The sequence below is a fragment of the Gobio gobio genome (assembly GCF_949357685.1).
Source record: "Gobio gobio genome assembly, chromosome: 24".
Lineage (NCBI taxonomy): Eukaryota > Metazoa > Chordata > Actinopteri > Cypriniformes > Gobionidae > Gobio > Gobio gobio.
Genome location: NC_137120.1, coordinates 26,419,348 through 26,434,951, shown reverse-complemented (window position 1 = coordinate 26,434,951; position 15,604 = coordinate 26,419,348). Strand labels below are relative to the sequence as shown.

At 35.7% G+C, this 15,604-nt stretch overlaps 1 protein-coding gene across 1 annotated transcript; it reads right to left on the bottom strand.

Annotated features, from left to right (window-relative positions):
- Nucleotides 1-2,457: 2,457 nt before the first annotated feature.
- LOC307120443 (CD276 antigen homolog) lies at nt 2,458-15,002 on the bottom strand. Its single transcript, XM_079807475.1, has 4 exons — nt 14,881-15,002; nt 5,665-5,705; nt 4,131-4,463; nt 2,458-3,995 (listed from the first exon to the last, which is right to left on the bottom strand). The coding sequence occupies exons 1-4, from the start codon at nt 14,889-14,891 to the stop codon at nt 3,802-3,804; spliced, it is 579 nt and encodes a 192-aa protein (XP_079663601.1). The 5' UTR covers nt 14,892-15,002; the 3' UTR covers nt 2,458-3,801.
- Nucleotides 15,003-15,604: the final 602 nt, after the last annotated feature.

The window sequence follows — 15,604 nt, the reverse complement described above, 5'->3', positions numbered from 1 at the left end:
TATCTATGCCGGTTAAGACACAATGTAACAGCAGACAGTAGTTCTGATTCTGATGACCTAATATTTGTGTGCAGCCCAACTTATCCATCCTTTAATTTGAAATTACATTCACTGTGTAACTGTCCCATAGACCTCAAACTTTAGTGGGGAAGTCAAAACCCATAAACCATAATGACATATTACTTAATAATGAGTCATGTGTAAGTCATGTGCCTCAGCAAGTAGTCATAACATAATGATACCTTTGCAAATCATTAGCTAATGATTAATTATAGTGGACAACTCAAAGTTAAAATGCATGGCTTTGACCCATTGTGGTAATTAACACATTAATGTACACTACTATACTATATTTTGTTAAGGAATTAATACATGATGACACATTTAATTAATAGAAATTTCCTGAAAGCTGAATAAATAAGCTTTCCATTGATGTATGGTTTGTTAAGATAAGACAATATTTGGCCGCTATACAAATCTGGAATCTGAGGGTGCAAAAAAAAATCTAAATGATTGAGAAAATCACCTTTAAAGTTGTCCAAATTAGGTCCTTAGCAATGCATATTACTACTAATAAAACATTTTGATATATTTATGGTTGCAAATTTACAAAATATCTTCATGGAACATGATCTTTACTTAAAATCCTAATGATCTTTGGCATAAAAGAAAAAATGATAATTTTGCCCCATACAATGTATTTTTGGCTATTGCCACAAATTTACCCGTGCAATTTATGACTGGTTTTGTAGTCCAGGGTCACATATTGCTTAATTTGGTAACAAATTTACAACAAGGTTTTATTAGTTAACAACTTTAATTAACATGAACTAAGATTGAACAATATTTCTACAGCATTTTTTTTTATGTAAAACTCAATATTAACTATTAAATGAATTACTATTTTTATTAACAATAACAAAGATTATGAAATACTGTCACAAATGTATTAGTTAATGCATTTAATGCTAACTAAATGAGACAATCTTATTGTAAAGATACTCTTTATTAGTTGCTGATGAGGTAACAATTAATGGATGGTTTAGTTCACGAGTCATACATAACTAATGATTATCTGTGCATTAGTTAAACATGAATTGATGCATATTAGTGCACCAGTATTGTAAAATATTACCAACTTGATTTTTATTATAAAACTGTGAATGCAGAAACTAAATAAAATGAACTATATAAAATAAATAAATATGACTACACAAAATATTCCACTTAAATTATTCTCAGATTAACAAGGAAAAACTGTGCGACAAATAGACACTCGATCACATTGTATTAGTTTTCTTTATCTTTATTTTATAAAATCCAACTGATTGCGCAAGCGCACACACAGCACATAAATACCATTGCTAACTTGACATTTCAGCCATTCATTATATAACTGAAATGCAGTCAACCAAACATAAGTTACACTGCACAATTTATATGGTCCGCTGTAAAATCAGCTCAGTCAAGCACATTTGCACACGTGAAGGATGCAGTTTTATGAAGTTAGGGAATGAGTGAAGTACAAAGCCTTGTTTACATAATGAATAATAGTTTAGCAAACAAATGTTATATGGCAAATATAGAAACGTATTTGGATTCTTTCCGAATTACATTTTCAGTTCTGCTTTAAATAAATTCATTTTGACTTTGTTTGCATATTGTTTATAATTAATGCCACTATAGCCTAATTTGTGTTTTATTTGAGTAAGTTTAATATATATAATTACTTATTTTTCATTCTTGTTCTGAAAACGATGCTAAATGGAAAGGATTTGTTGTGGGGTGAGGGGAACTAAAGTAGCCTAGCCTATAGTGTTTCTAATGTTTGTTTTATCTACCGGTATTATATACATGTGAATTAATGTACCGTTAATTGTTTGCAATTACGAGGTTAACAGGTGTTTTTGGAGTAAGATTAATTTCTCTTTCATGAGATTACTTCATGTGTTGTAAACTCTAGGGGCAAGGCTTCTAAACTGAATTTTTAGGGCTGTGATATTTAACCCTTAATTGTCCCTTGGGGTCCAGCTGACCCCACTGGACTTTTCCTCCATTTTTAAAATGTGTTCCCTTCATCTCAGGGCCATGAGACTCTGTGACTTTTCCTAAATAATCTATCTAAACATGCACAACAAATCTGGCCTTGATTTGGTTGTTCTAAAGGTGTGTAAAATTTTTTTTACCGTTTAAGTCCCTCGGGGTCAGATTGACCCCACATTGAAAATGAATGGGAAAGTGTAAAAAATATTTTTTTTTCACTTTTTTTTGTAATTTTTTTTTAACTAAATCCAGTATAAATCTGAATTTCCACATTTATATCAAGGTCTGGTCTTAGAGCATAAACACAAAGTAGAACGAACTTTCCATCTCATACACACACGTACATACACACACACACACACACACACACACACACACACACACACACACACAAACAAACACACACATGTGTGTGACTGCAACAGAGAGTATTTTTATTGAAATTGGCAAATAAAATCAACAAAACTGCCATAAATCTGAAAGCTTTTCATACATAAATGAAGTACTAATACTAGAGCACAAATGCAATATGGAACAAGCATGTTCACTCACACACACACACACACACACAAACACAGGTGTCTGGAGCATTTTTTTGGATTTTGGCAATGAATGGGAAAATGTAAAAAATGCTTTTTTTTTTCACTTTGTTTGTAAAAAAAAATCAACTAAATCCAGTATAAATCTGAAAATGTCTACATTTATATCAAGATCTGGTCCTAGAGCATAAACACAAAGTGGAATTAACTTTCTGTCTCACACACACACACACACACACACACACACACACACACACACACACACACACACACACACACACACACACACACACGTGTGACTGCAACAGAGAGCATTTTTATAGAAACTGGCAAATAAAATCAACAAAACTGGCATAAATCTGAAAAAATTCCATACATAAATGAAGGACAAATACTAAAGCACAAATGCAACATGGAACAATCATGAGAAAGAGAGGGAAAAGGGCAAATAAAAGAAGATGAAAGGCAGCTTAACTTTTGCATAACTTCTCTATGGACCTCTAGTGGATAATGTGGTAATTGCACTCTCTTTCTCTTCAACTATAATTCCTAAAGTTTTTCCACAAACTTACAGATGGCGGTATTCTATCCCTAACACATAGAGCAATGTCCAAAAACTATTTATATTTATTTAAGATCATCATTCAAGTGATTTTTTCATAAAAAAAATATTTTTAATGAGCCAATTTATGACATATACAATTGATGATGTATTTGAGCAGTAAATAGGTAAAAAACTACCAAATACCCACAAAATTACAGCATAAATGTATAGTTGAGAAGTAAATAAAAAAAATGATATACAGTTTTCCATGTAAAAAAATTATATTTCCTTATGCAATTGCTCTGTAAAAGTTTGGGTCTGACCCCAAGGGACTCAAACGTAAACCCTACTTGAGGGACGATTAAGGGTTAAATGACGATTGTTTTCAGCCGTCACATTTATCAACGTACTAGCATTTGTACGATGGAATTGACAGCATATGTTTCATGACTCACACATGAACCCTGTTGTAAGATGATTTCTATACTCGAATCTGCGCTTGTTTCGGTTAGATTGATAAATAAGGCCCATTGAATATCACTATGCATTTCAAGGCACTTTAGCGAGACTTAAACAGTACTTTGCACCAGACTAAAACAATAAAAGCTGTACAAATTCAGCTAAAGTAACATTTTAACTTGCAATACAGTCCGAAAATGAGACCGTTAAAGCCTTTTAACTTTCACCTTGACACTGTTCCCTATAGGGCGCTTTTCTTATTTTGTAAATCATAATACCGGCAAACACAATCACAGCTAGTAGGGCTAATGTGCCAACACAGATCAAGCTGATCTTCATCAAGCCTGTTGTTGTTTCTGGTCTTTGGTTTTCATGTTCAGTGGCATTTTTTCCATTTTCTGCTGTTGATTCTATAACAAAAGTTCAGAAAAAAAAAAAAACACGATTACTACACTAAAGAAAAAAGATCTGTCTATAATTTGTATACAGCAGCATTCAGGCTGATTTTAGAACGCTTTAAACATAAATGAAAAATGTTTACGTACCATTAATAATCAGCTGTACAGTCTGCGGTTCTTCTGAGTTTGTGATGATGCAGCTGAATGCTCCTGCATCAGTGTGAATGAGATTGATGAGTTTGAGGGAAAAATTTCCTCTCAGACACTCATCTTGGAAAGTTTCAGCTCTGTTCTGGTACCGTGGGTTTTGACCTTTAACTGAAACTTCACCTTTAATTAAATCAAAGACAGTCTCACTGTCATTGTGTCTCCAAAGAACATCAATTTCTTGAAATTTAAGCTCATGTTCAGTGGAAGAACACGGCAGGACAACAGAACCGCCAATAACAGCCTCTTTGTGTACTGTGACCTGCAGAGACACTGAAATGACACAAACTGTCAAGACACAATCTGACATTTTTATATGTGACATTAGGGCTGTAACGATTTGACCAAAAATAAAAATCTCGATTAATTGAAAATTGTACCTTGATTACGATTAATGAATGATTATTTTGGTCTTTTTTTTTTGCTTTCCTTTTTTTGCCCTCATAGTTCACTGATAAGGTTTGTACTGTAAATATTTTCTACTATTAAAGGTGGGATATTTTTTCTAATAAAAAAGTTAATTTCTTTGTGATTTTTAAAATACTTAAAGGAAACAGATTTCTGTTTGTTGTACAAAAGATAAATTAGCACATTTAGCCTACATTTCATTTATTTGAATGCATTAATGAGAGCATGACTGTGTGTGTGAATTACTCATACCGTCTCTATTAATTATGAAGCTGTGGGTTGTACTTACTTCAAAGGTAGAAACATCAATGCTATAACGGTTGAGTTTCTAAGCTACTTTAGTAATAAATCACTGGACAGCGTTGACAATGAGTTTCTGCACATGATCTTCACGTGATGTGCGAGCTACTGTCTGAGTGTTCGTGTGTCACAATATACCAGGCATTAGTTCAACATAATACACATCTGATGGTCTAAAATCGCTTCAATTTTCAAACTGGCAGGCCTTAAAACACATACAAATGACAAAGCTTTGTGAGGACGCAAGTGAGCGTGATCTGTCAGGGCGCATGCTGTCAGAGACACGACACGGCTCGGCTCTTTGTGTCACAAAAAAAGCTCATGAGAATTTGTTCAATAACATTGTTCTTGAATAGTGAACAATCGCTTTGATGTTCAAACTCGCAAGCCTTTAAACTCATTTAATTGACAAACTTCATGAGGACGCAAGTGAAAGTGATCTGGCTTCGGGGGTTGCGCGTGCTGTCTCTGTGTGTGTATCAGCGCATATAAGAATGGCGATTAACTTGCCTGTATAAACTGTAAAACATGCAATTACCATAGTAATTCTGAGCCTCTATAAACAAAGATAACTGCTCCTGAGTCCTGCATCTTTCCTTGTGCCTGCAAACTGCACTTGATGTGACTGACGGGGTGGAGTCACGTGACTAAAACTGAAATAACCGACATGGGAAAATTATTTCGGTTTCCATTAGTTTTCAATTAATCGTCCAGCCCTATGTGACATGAATTTATATTTAAAATGTGTTGCTGTTCAGATGCTCACCTTTGCTCATCAGCACTGCAAACACACAGATGAAACAGCAACTGCAGAAACAAACAAACAAACAAAAAATATTCCTTTAACTTTCTTAATCTCAACCAGTACAAATAGAAATTGATAACCGGCTAGTTTGAGATGAGCACAGAACTGATCACCATCAGTTAGAAAATCTCTCTGACTGTCAGTACTGTCACAAGAGTCAGATAGCTACAGTTTCTGTTAACCAGGGACTCGTAACATGATGTTAGTTGAACAAAGTCAGGGTTACAGGATTAGTTTAGAGTTGACAAAACCAAAACAGGTTTTGTTGGTATATAGGGCTGCATGGGGTACTGGTACTAGAAAAATAATGGTATACATTATATTTGCAACGAAACAATCATGACTTTCAGTACTTGATACGCTGTCCCTGATGTTCCGAAGTTCAACGCTATGCAGCACCGTGTTACCCAAACTGATGCGAAATAATCTAAAAGATTCAATAATCAATGTTTTAGTGCTCTAGGGCTGTTTGATTCTGATTCCTGGTTCTAGAATCGATAAGAGTCGATTCCTCACTGTTGGTTTGCGAATCTTTATTTTTTTTTACGAAAGATTGGAGGAACCTACTTCCGGAGTTACCTTAGGGCTGAAACGATTCCTCGAGTAACTCGAATACAAAACAATCTGTATAATTGTGTATGAATATCATATAAATTTGTTTACTAATCATTATTTGATTCATTCTTTGATCCAATAAAGCCATGTTTTTTTGTACTCCATCTCTCTCACATCTTGACTAAGCCGCAATCGAACCTGTGTGCCTTAAGGGTTCTTTTGTGAAGGGCAATTCCCTGGTATGCTAGCCCCCGGGGTGGCGTAGTCGGTTATTATTGTAGGTGTGGTTTACACCTACCCTCTGGGGGTGGGTTATATGTATGGATAACTCCCCTCCCTGATTTAAAGGGTTAGTTCACCCAAAAATGAAAATTCTGTCATTAATTACTCACCCTCATGTCGTTGGACACCCGTAAGACCTCCGTTCATATTCGGAACACAAATGAAGATATTTTAGTTGAAAGCTGATGGCTGAGAAAGGCTTCACACAGGCCTCCATTGGCATTCAGTACATTGACACTTCCAAGATCCATGAAAGGCACTTAAAACATCGTTACAAAGTCTCTCACCACAGTGGCTCTACAATAATCATACAATGCGACGACAATAGTTTTTGTGCGCAAAAAAAAATCAAAATAACACCTTTATCCAACTTGTTCTTGTCTTCCGTGTGCGCCTCCACGACGCATGCGCGAGAATATGACGTAGCGCCGGTGTTCGGGAATCGATGAAATACACACTTAAGCTCCATTTTGAGCACTACGCCGAGACCTAAAGCACGATCAATGTAGAATCCAACAGCTTAGACACGCGCGTCTTCCTCTGCTCGTAAACAAATCGCTTCTGGGTCATATGTCCGAACGCCGGATCTGCGTCATATTCTCGCGCATGCGTCGTGGAGGCGCACACGGAAGTCGAGAACAAGTTGGATAAAGGTGTTATTTAGATTTTTTTTTGCGCACAAAAACTATTGTCGTCGCATTGTATGATTATTGTAGAGCCACTGTGGTGAGATAGACTTTGTAACTACGTTTTAAGTGCCTTTCATGGATCTTGGAAGTGTCAATGTACTGAATGCCAATGGAGGCCTGTGTGAAGCCTTTCTCAACATCAGCTTTCAACTAAAATATCTTCATTTGTGTTCCGAATATGAACGGAGGTCTTACGGGTGTCCAACGACATGAGGGTGAGTAATTAATGACAGAATTTTCATTTTTGGGTGAACTAACCCTTTAAGTATACCAAATTGTGACGTGATTCCCTTGGAAGGATTTCCACTCTGCCATATTCACATATATCATTGCTCAAAGCTTTTTTTAGTCCATTTAACTACACAGTCATTTTTCTGTGGATAACCCAAGGGTCAGGTGGGTAAATTTATAAAAATAAATAACATTCCAATAATTGCGGGTGGATGAGAGATTCATTACTGTGTTGATTTTAATAAATATACAGACTCAAATTTCATGGTAAAACTCAATGAACGTGTGTCATTCTTTTACTTTCGTTTTAAGCTAGAAGACCGCACTGTGAGAGAGAGCGCCATCAGCACTGGTAATATAATTTAGTCTCACTATTTTGAAATTAAGACAACTGTGTTTTGAGCTTCAGGATGCAACACTGAAAATTTAAGTTTTATTTGCGGCAAGAAGAGATACTCAAAACAGCATGAACGCAGTTTGCACATGCATCACCGTCATTGTGATGTATGTGAAATTTTTAATGGGACTTTATGTACTTGATGCTTGAAATGTACACCATTAAAATTCTCTAAAACCCAAGCGCAACAAATGGCAAACACAAGCTGTACATTTAGTGTGCACGTGATGCGCAGCGCTCCTGCTTTCAGACTGATTTGATTTGCATAATTTAAATGTGCAATGTACTTTATCTAAATTAAATACAAACATCTCTCGCTTTTGCTCACATTCCACCAATTACTCCTCCATGTGCTATATACACTCTAAAAAAAAAAAAGGTTCTATAACAGTGTTTCCCACACATAGACTAATTTGTGGCGGTGCGCCACAGAATCAACACTGGCCGCCACATATTTTGCGACGTTCTTCTTCTTTTTTTACGCTATATAAAACGTTCATTCAGCTGCATTTGCTTTCCCTGCTCTCTCTCTGTCACTCACGCACGTCTCTCGCTCTCAAATGGCCAAACCTGCTTTTCATATGAAACAAAGTCTAAGCTTTTAAAATTGTAATACGAAATTCAAACAATAAATAGCATTTTGGCGCTAATGTGGCAGTTAAAGCCGAGGCGTTGAAAAACAGAGTTGCGACATGCTCTCATCTCCCGGCGGCGTGCGTGTTTACGTGGTTCACGGAGCTCTCAATAGTTCCACACAAACCCGCGCTGTCAATGTATTTGAATGGCTAGATGACAGTTTTGTACCATACAGGTATTTGCAGCAATTTTTGGTAAACAGCACAGCATAGTGTCCATTGATTATTACGTCAACCATTTACAGTATCATTTTATTATGGAGAGTGATGGAGATGCAACATTGTTAACATTAATGTTAATGTTTTTCTTGTATTTAGCCCTCAGGTATTGCTTACTAATTGCTCACACTCTCATTGATGGTCAAATGTGACCATACACCTTAACTATTTTTCAATTATATTTTAGTTTAATAATATTTATTGAATATTTTGAGGAGATCTTTTGGTACTAAATAGGCTTAGTATTTGTGCAATAATTATGGTCCATTAATGAGTTAAAATATTTTTCTTCTAATATTTTTCTTATTTATATTACAATTAGTGTAGTTAAAGGGTTAGTTCACCCAAAAATGAAAATTCTGTCATTAATTACTCACCCACATGTCATTGGACACCCGTAAGACCTCTGTTCATATTCGGAACACAAATGAAGATATTTTAGTTGAAAGCTGATGGCTGAGAAAGGCTTCAGATAGGTCTCCATTGGCATTCAGTACATTGACACTTCCAAGATCCATGAAAGGCACTTAAAACGTTGTTACAAAGTCCATCTCACCACAGTGGCTCTACAATAATTTTACGATGCGACGACAATAGTTTTTGTGCGCAAAAAAAAATCAAAATAACACCTTTATCCAACTTGTTATTGCCTTCCGTGTATGCCTCCACGACGCATGCGCGAGAATATGACGCAGATCCGGCGTTCGGACACATGACCCAGAAGCGATTTGTTTACAAGGAGAGGAAGACGCGCGTATCTAAGCTGTTGGATTCTACATTGATCGTGCTTTAGGTCTCGGCGTAGTGCTCAAAATGGGGCTTAAGTGTGCATTTCATGGATTCCCGAACGCCGGCGCTACGTCATATTCTCGCGCATGCGTCGTGGAGGCACACACGGAAGGCAATAACAAGTTGGATAAAGGTGTTATTTTGATTTTTTTTTTGTGCACAAAAACTATTGTCGTCGCATCGTAAAATTATTGTAGAGCCACTGTGGTGAGATGGACTTTGTAGCAACGTTTTAAGAGCCTTTCATGGATTAAGGTCTGACGGGTGTCCAACGACATGAGGGTGAGTAATTAATGACAGAATTTTCATTTTTGAGTGAACTAACCCTTTAAGGTTAAAATAGAGAATTCCAATGCAAAGAGGCAAATTAGAGTCATTTTGTGGCTGGAAAAATATTAAATTTAATTTGTAATGCCATGATTTACCCACTAAAGGTGCCTGTATGGCTCTTTAATAAATATGTATCTAGTTGCTCAAAAAAATATCGCAGATCATAACTGCTTACTTATTTTTAGGTTTTGCATTTGAATACGTTTAAACATGATCAAACACTAGATTTCTTTAAATGTGAAATTTTAAAATGTTAATAACTTGCATCCTAATATTTTTTTAATGATACTTAAATAAGCACACACAAGTGAATATTAATGAATGCGAGCAAATATAATTTAACCCAAGAAAAGTTTAAAATAGTGCTAAAAAGGCAAACTTATTTTTCCCTATATGTACAGTAGGCTATATACATGTATTGATACTGAATCAAGATCAAAATCGATATGTGTGCCAATCACCAAATACCCAATTTTGGTGCTTAAGTGGTTCTTCAGCGGTGCTATATAGCACCTTAGTCAAAGAACCAGTGAAGAACCTCTGAAGAACCACTGAAGCATCAAAATTGGTGCTATATAGCACCAAAAAAGGTTCCCCTATGATTACGAGCCAAGAACCATTTTTGGTGCCATATAGAACCTTTTTTTTTTTAGAGTGTAGCCTAGGTTGTCGATAGGGGTGTTCGATTCCAGGTTTTTTGGAGTCGATTCCGATCATCAAAACGGGGTCAGAAATAAGACAAAATTGCAGTTGTATACACACTTATTTTCCCTGACACAAAGCCTTAAAATCCCTTATTAAAACCACACACTTTTAGCATGCCTGTCCAAATTAGTCCAATTTAGCGATCAATTGATGAGTGGCTATCAATATTTCAACCTAGCTGTTGCCGATTACCTAATTTTACAGAGGAAAAAGTCATGAAAAGCTTTTGTCGAGTGACTTCGCTAAACGCATATGATCATTGCCTTAAAAGGTGAGTTAAAGATACTAAATCCTAAAATACATACAATAATGTACACTATTGATGTGTTTCTTCTTGATGAGTATTTTTATGATTTTTGGTTTGTTTAATGATTATGAACACAAGGTTAACCATGGAAAACCAAATCTATATTTATTGCATTATTATGCCATCAATTAAACTAAAGCTAGCATGGAGGAATGTGTTTTGAGTGCTGGTATCTCTTCAGCTGACATGCAAAGTTCCATGAACTGCCACAAATTAAGCTTATAAGCATTTTAAATATTCAGCGTCTCATCCTGAAGCTCAACACACAGTTGTCTTCATTTAAAAATAGCGGGACTAAATTATATTACCAGTGCTGATGCCGCTCTCTCTCGCATTGTTTTGATCATGAAATGAGCTGAAACCGAAAGTTAAAGAATAACACGCATTCTTTGCGTTTTACTGTGAAATGAGACTCCCGCGTCATTATTAAAATCAACACATTAATGATTTATCTCTCATCCACCTGCAATTTTTAGAATGTTACTTTTTATTACTTTACCCACCTGACCGTGGATATAACCACAATCCGCACAGTATGCGATGATTGATGATTTTTTTAATCGATTTTTTTGAATCGTTTCAACCCTAGTACAGATGTATGCTGATGATTCCACATTGTATTATGCTGCAAAAACTGTCAGTGAACTGGACAATGTTTTATCAGCAGAGTAAAATATGGTTTTTGATTGGATAAAACAAAATAAGTTGGTGCTGAACATCTCGAAAACCAAATCAATTATCTTGGGATCAAGTCATAAACTGTCATCTACACCAAAGCTGAGTTTCAACTTGTCTGGGGAACCTATAGAACAGGTAGATAAAGAACAATTACTGAGCACAATAACAGATAGTCAACTGTCATGGGCAGAACATATTGATAGCATAGTGAAGAAGACGGGTTGTGGTATCTTTATGGTGAGGAAATGTCTTATGTCCCTACACACATAGTGGGACTAGGGATGAAACGATTACCGGTTTCACGATAAACCACGATAAAATTTAGTGACGGTTAGTAATATCGTTTAAAATTTAATTATCATTAAAACCGCGTATGATTATCACGATTTTGAAAACTCGCGGTAAATCTTGTCCAGTCAGCATCAGTCTGGCGCAGCGCTGTTTTTTGAATGAGAAGAAATAGCAGGTGGCAGTGACAGCACTCGGGGGATTGTTCAGCCTCTAAAAGGACCAAATCTGAGGTGTGGTCATATTTTGGCTTTTACAAAAGTCCTGAGGGAAACTTAATCGAGTATGGTCACCCCGTCTGCAGAACAACAGAAGAAAGTCACTGTAATAGCGGGGAAACACTTCAAAACTACGAACGCAAGGCAAGTGGACTTTGACCTCAATACCAAAACTACGTCTGACAAATAATGTGAAGCGAACAAACAAATTCAGACAAGACTAGGGAGACATTAAGGGATAATCAGGGCTTGACATTAACAACCGCCATTTGCGGGGTGTAACGTTATTTCGGTTGCACACTTGCCTTTGGCGGTTGAACTTATTATAGTCTTCTCAAAAGCTATCTGTTATAATCGCGTTGCGCATTATAACCAACCACACGTGTTTCTATTGATTTATGAATGCAATGTCTCATAATCAGAGGCGTTCAGATTAGCCGGAGTATGTTCAGAGAGTGCGCCGCTCTCACTCGCCGAAATCTGCACTCAACGCAGAGATAAACGTGCGATGTACGCAGGAGATTCATTCATCATACCGTGGTTTCTGTTCTATTTCAGCAGCAAAAATAGTTTCAAACAAACACAGCAGAACCACAGCGCATCTGATATGACTGGAGTAAAGTTGGCGAATTTAGGGACCGTCTCTAAAGTTACATACAACATTGGTAACGTTATACGCGTTTCTGACTTCAATAGCATTTGAAGAGAATGACTTCCAGTCATAAAACTAACTGTAAAGTGTTCATCTAGGTGTCAGGTATGATGCACCCCTTTTGATATTTAATAAAATAAACAGTCAAATCATGAAAATATGGATATGCATTATTTCACTAAGATACTGTTTGGGCTCTTACACAAAATATGCTAGATTTAAATGCATCATAGCTGAACACTGATGAGAATATTGCTTGAGAATATATTTACAGAGATGATATTACAGATTATATTTACACCAAATTATTATTATTTATGCGTTGCTATTGACGACGGCCATTATAAAGGAAGTAAATCCCACAGAATAGAATCTTGCTTTAAAAAGTGCAAAGAGCTGCTTGATTTATTTGTTGTTTGTAGATTTTCAAATATAAAACTTGTTGAAATGTTTTAAGTGTGTGCATCTGTTCTTTTTGAACACTTTAATCTCATTTGAACAAAACCGTGATAATATTGATAACCGTGATTATTTGGGTCACTATAATCGTGATGTGAAATTTCCATACCGTTTCATCCCTAAGTGGGACAGGTGGCTAAATATTTAATTTGATGTAATCTGGATTATTTTGCCCCTGTGTGATTGTCTGCATCTAAAGGTCAACTAAAGAAATTACAAACTGCCCAAAATAGAGCTGCTAGGTTAGTATTACAATAGCTATGTTTCCATCCACCTATTTTTATACGCATTTTGGGATATCGCATCAAAAAATGCTGAATGGAAACGGCAAGATGCACATAAATTCTAAAAATGCGCATAAAAAAAACGTATGCGCTCATTTGAGTAGGATACATTTTGTATCCGACAAGAAAACATACGCATAAACTATGTTGGAAATGCATTATCAAATAAATTCCTTAATGCGCATAAAAAAAATCATGTGACTTGCGCGATGTAACAGCATAACTGTAGTAACCAGCGGGAAAATCTTGTTTGCAAAACATTTGAAATGCTGTTGAAATGCTGTTGTCAAAGATGCTCTGTATATTTCCCTCCTTAGAACTGTCTTACACGACTGAGTCCCCAAACAGCACATCTGCCTCTGAAAGCATGACAAGTTTACTGAGACACACAAGTTTCTCTGAGACGGAAATAATTTATTATATACGGAAATTATTATATATGGTGGCTTCTATGCTTTTTAGTGATTATTATTAATTTTTTTTAGCAGTAGTTTATCAGGAAGTGACAATTATGTTCTCTTCGACTCACTGGATGGAAACGATGCTTTATTCGCAAATGTTTTATGCGATATTGCATATTTGCACATAAATTATATTCGCAACTTTGGATGGAAACATAGCTATTGTCCCATCAGAACAATCAGTATGCACCGTTGACTCTCATGGTTAATGGTGGGGAAAAGGCTGGTTTTCAACACAATTACATTTTTCAGAAAATGTAATGTCTTCTTTTAAACCTTTTTTTTTTTTTATAACCAAATTGTTAGGTGTGATTAGGTTCATTCTTATTTGACTAGGTCAGCTGATGATAGCGAGATGGTTACCACGCCCAAAATCAAATGCTTTAAAGAGAACAGTTATTTATCGTGCCATCAATCATTGGAATAATTGCCCACTGAATACACGTAAAATGAATTGCAGTCTCTTTCAGACATTTTTTTTCTATGAATGTAATACTGTAATTTATTCTGAAAAAATTCTGATGATGTTTATAATGTCTACAATGTTTTACTGCTTTTAGATTGTGAATTTTTTTTTTTTTTTGTTGACCCCAGGAAGACTAGCTCGACTCACTTTGGTGACAGCTAATGGGGGATCCTTTTAACAATAAACGTGCACCGGGACACACACTCACACACACGCAAAAAAAAATAAAAAAAAATACAATATGCTAATGCTAATGGCTAAATCAAATAATAGTTACTGCTTTTTCTCTGAGCACTGACATGTAACTCGTTATTAATCAAACCATGAATAATGCATTTATTATGTTAGAATTATTTCTTTGTTAATACTTTTTAAGTGTGGACCAAAACAAACCAGACCAAATGCAAAAGCGGCCGCGCAAACTCGACCTCGTTTTTACACATAAGTTAGCGCGGCCGTTCAGAAATGAAATAACTTGCATGGAAAGAACGCAGTTTGTGAAAGCAGAAATTCATAAAGATCATGAACATACCCGATGGTCATTGCGCAGTTTGTACATTAAATTAAAATTAAAGGAAACTTTGCGAATCATTTGTTTACAATTTTCATCATCTTCATCCTCATCCTCATCTTCTTTTTCTTCTTCTTGTGATTAATGGCGGTTGGCAAACTCTTTTTTTTTGGTGCTTTAGCGCTACCTACTGAACTGGAGTGTGGAGCGTCAGAGCTTACGAAAAAACCTTTTAAAACTTAAAAATAATCATAATTAAGGAAACAAGTCAATATATATCAAATAAATTTAGATAACATTAGCCTATATAATTTCCTGTTTCTTTTAGATAATTTGAGCGATTCCAATATGTCCCTAATTACTTGGGCTAAATGCTCTAAATTCATATTGTTTGCTGCTTCTTCCTTATTTGTCGTTCATTGTTCAGTGCATACGGACATGTTCAACCTTTTCATGATTTTGATTCTTGTCATTACTGATTCTTCTTGTCTTCTCAATCAGTCTCATTATTTCGTATTTCCCTTTAGATTCTATAGCCTATGTCGGCCCGTTTTTTTCTTTATCCCAAAGTTTTGCCATGATTTTATTAGAACCACACTCCACTGACACCTGTTACAGATACTGTCCAAATAGTGATAAAATAATGTGAACATTCTGTTTTGTTTTGTTTTGTTTTTGTAAAACAATTTACACGCTACTTATATAAGAGAACCCAATTTCTGTGCCCACTCTTCAATTTTATTTA

What these genes read in the sequence shown, in the direction of transcription:
- LOC307120443 (XM_079807475.1), bottom strand. An exon ending in TGCAGTGCTGATGAGCAAAG is followed by an intron (nt 4,464 to 5,664) that starts GTGAGCATCTGA and finishes GTGTCATTTCAG; the next exon opens with TGTCTCTGCAGGTCACAGTA. An exon ending in TGTACAGCTGATTATTAATG is followed by an intron (nt 3,996 to 4,130) that starts GTACGTAAACAT and finishes CTTTTGTTATAG; the next exon opens with AATCAACAGCAGAAAATGGA.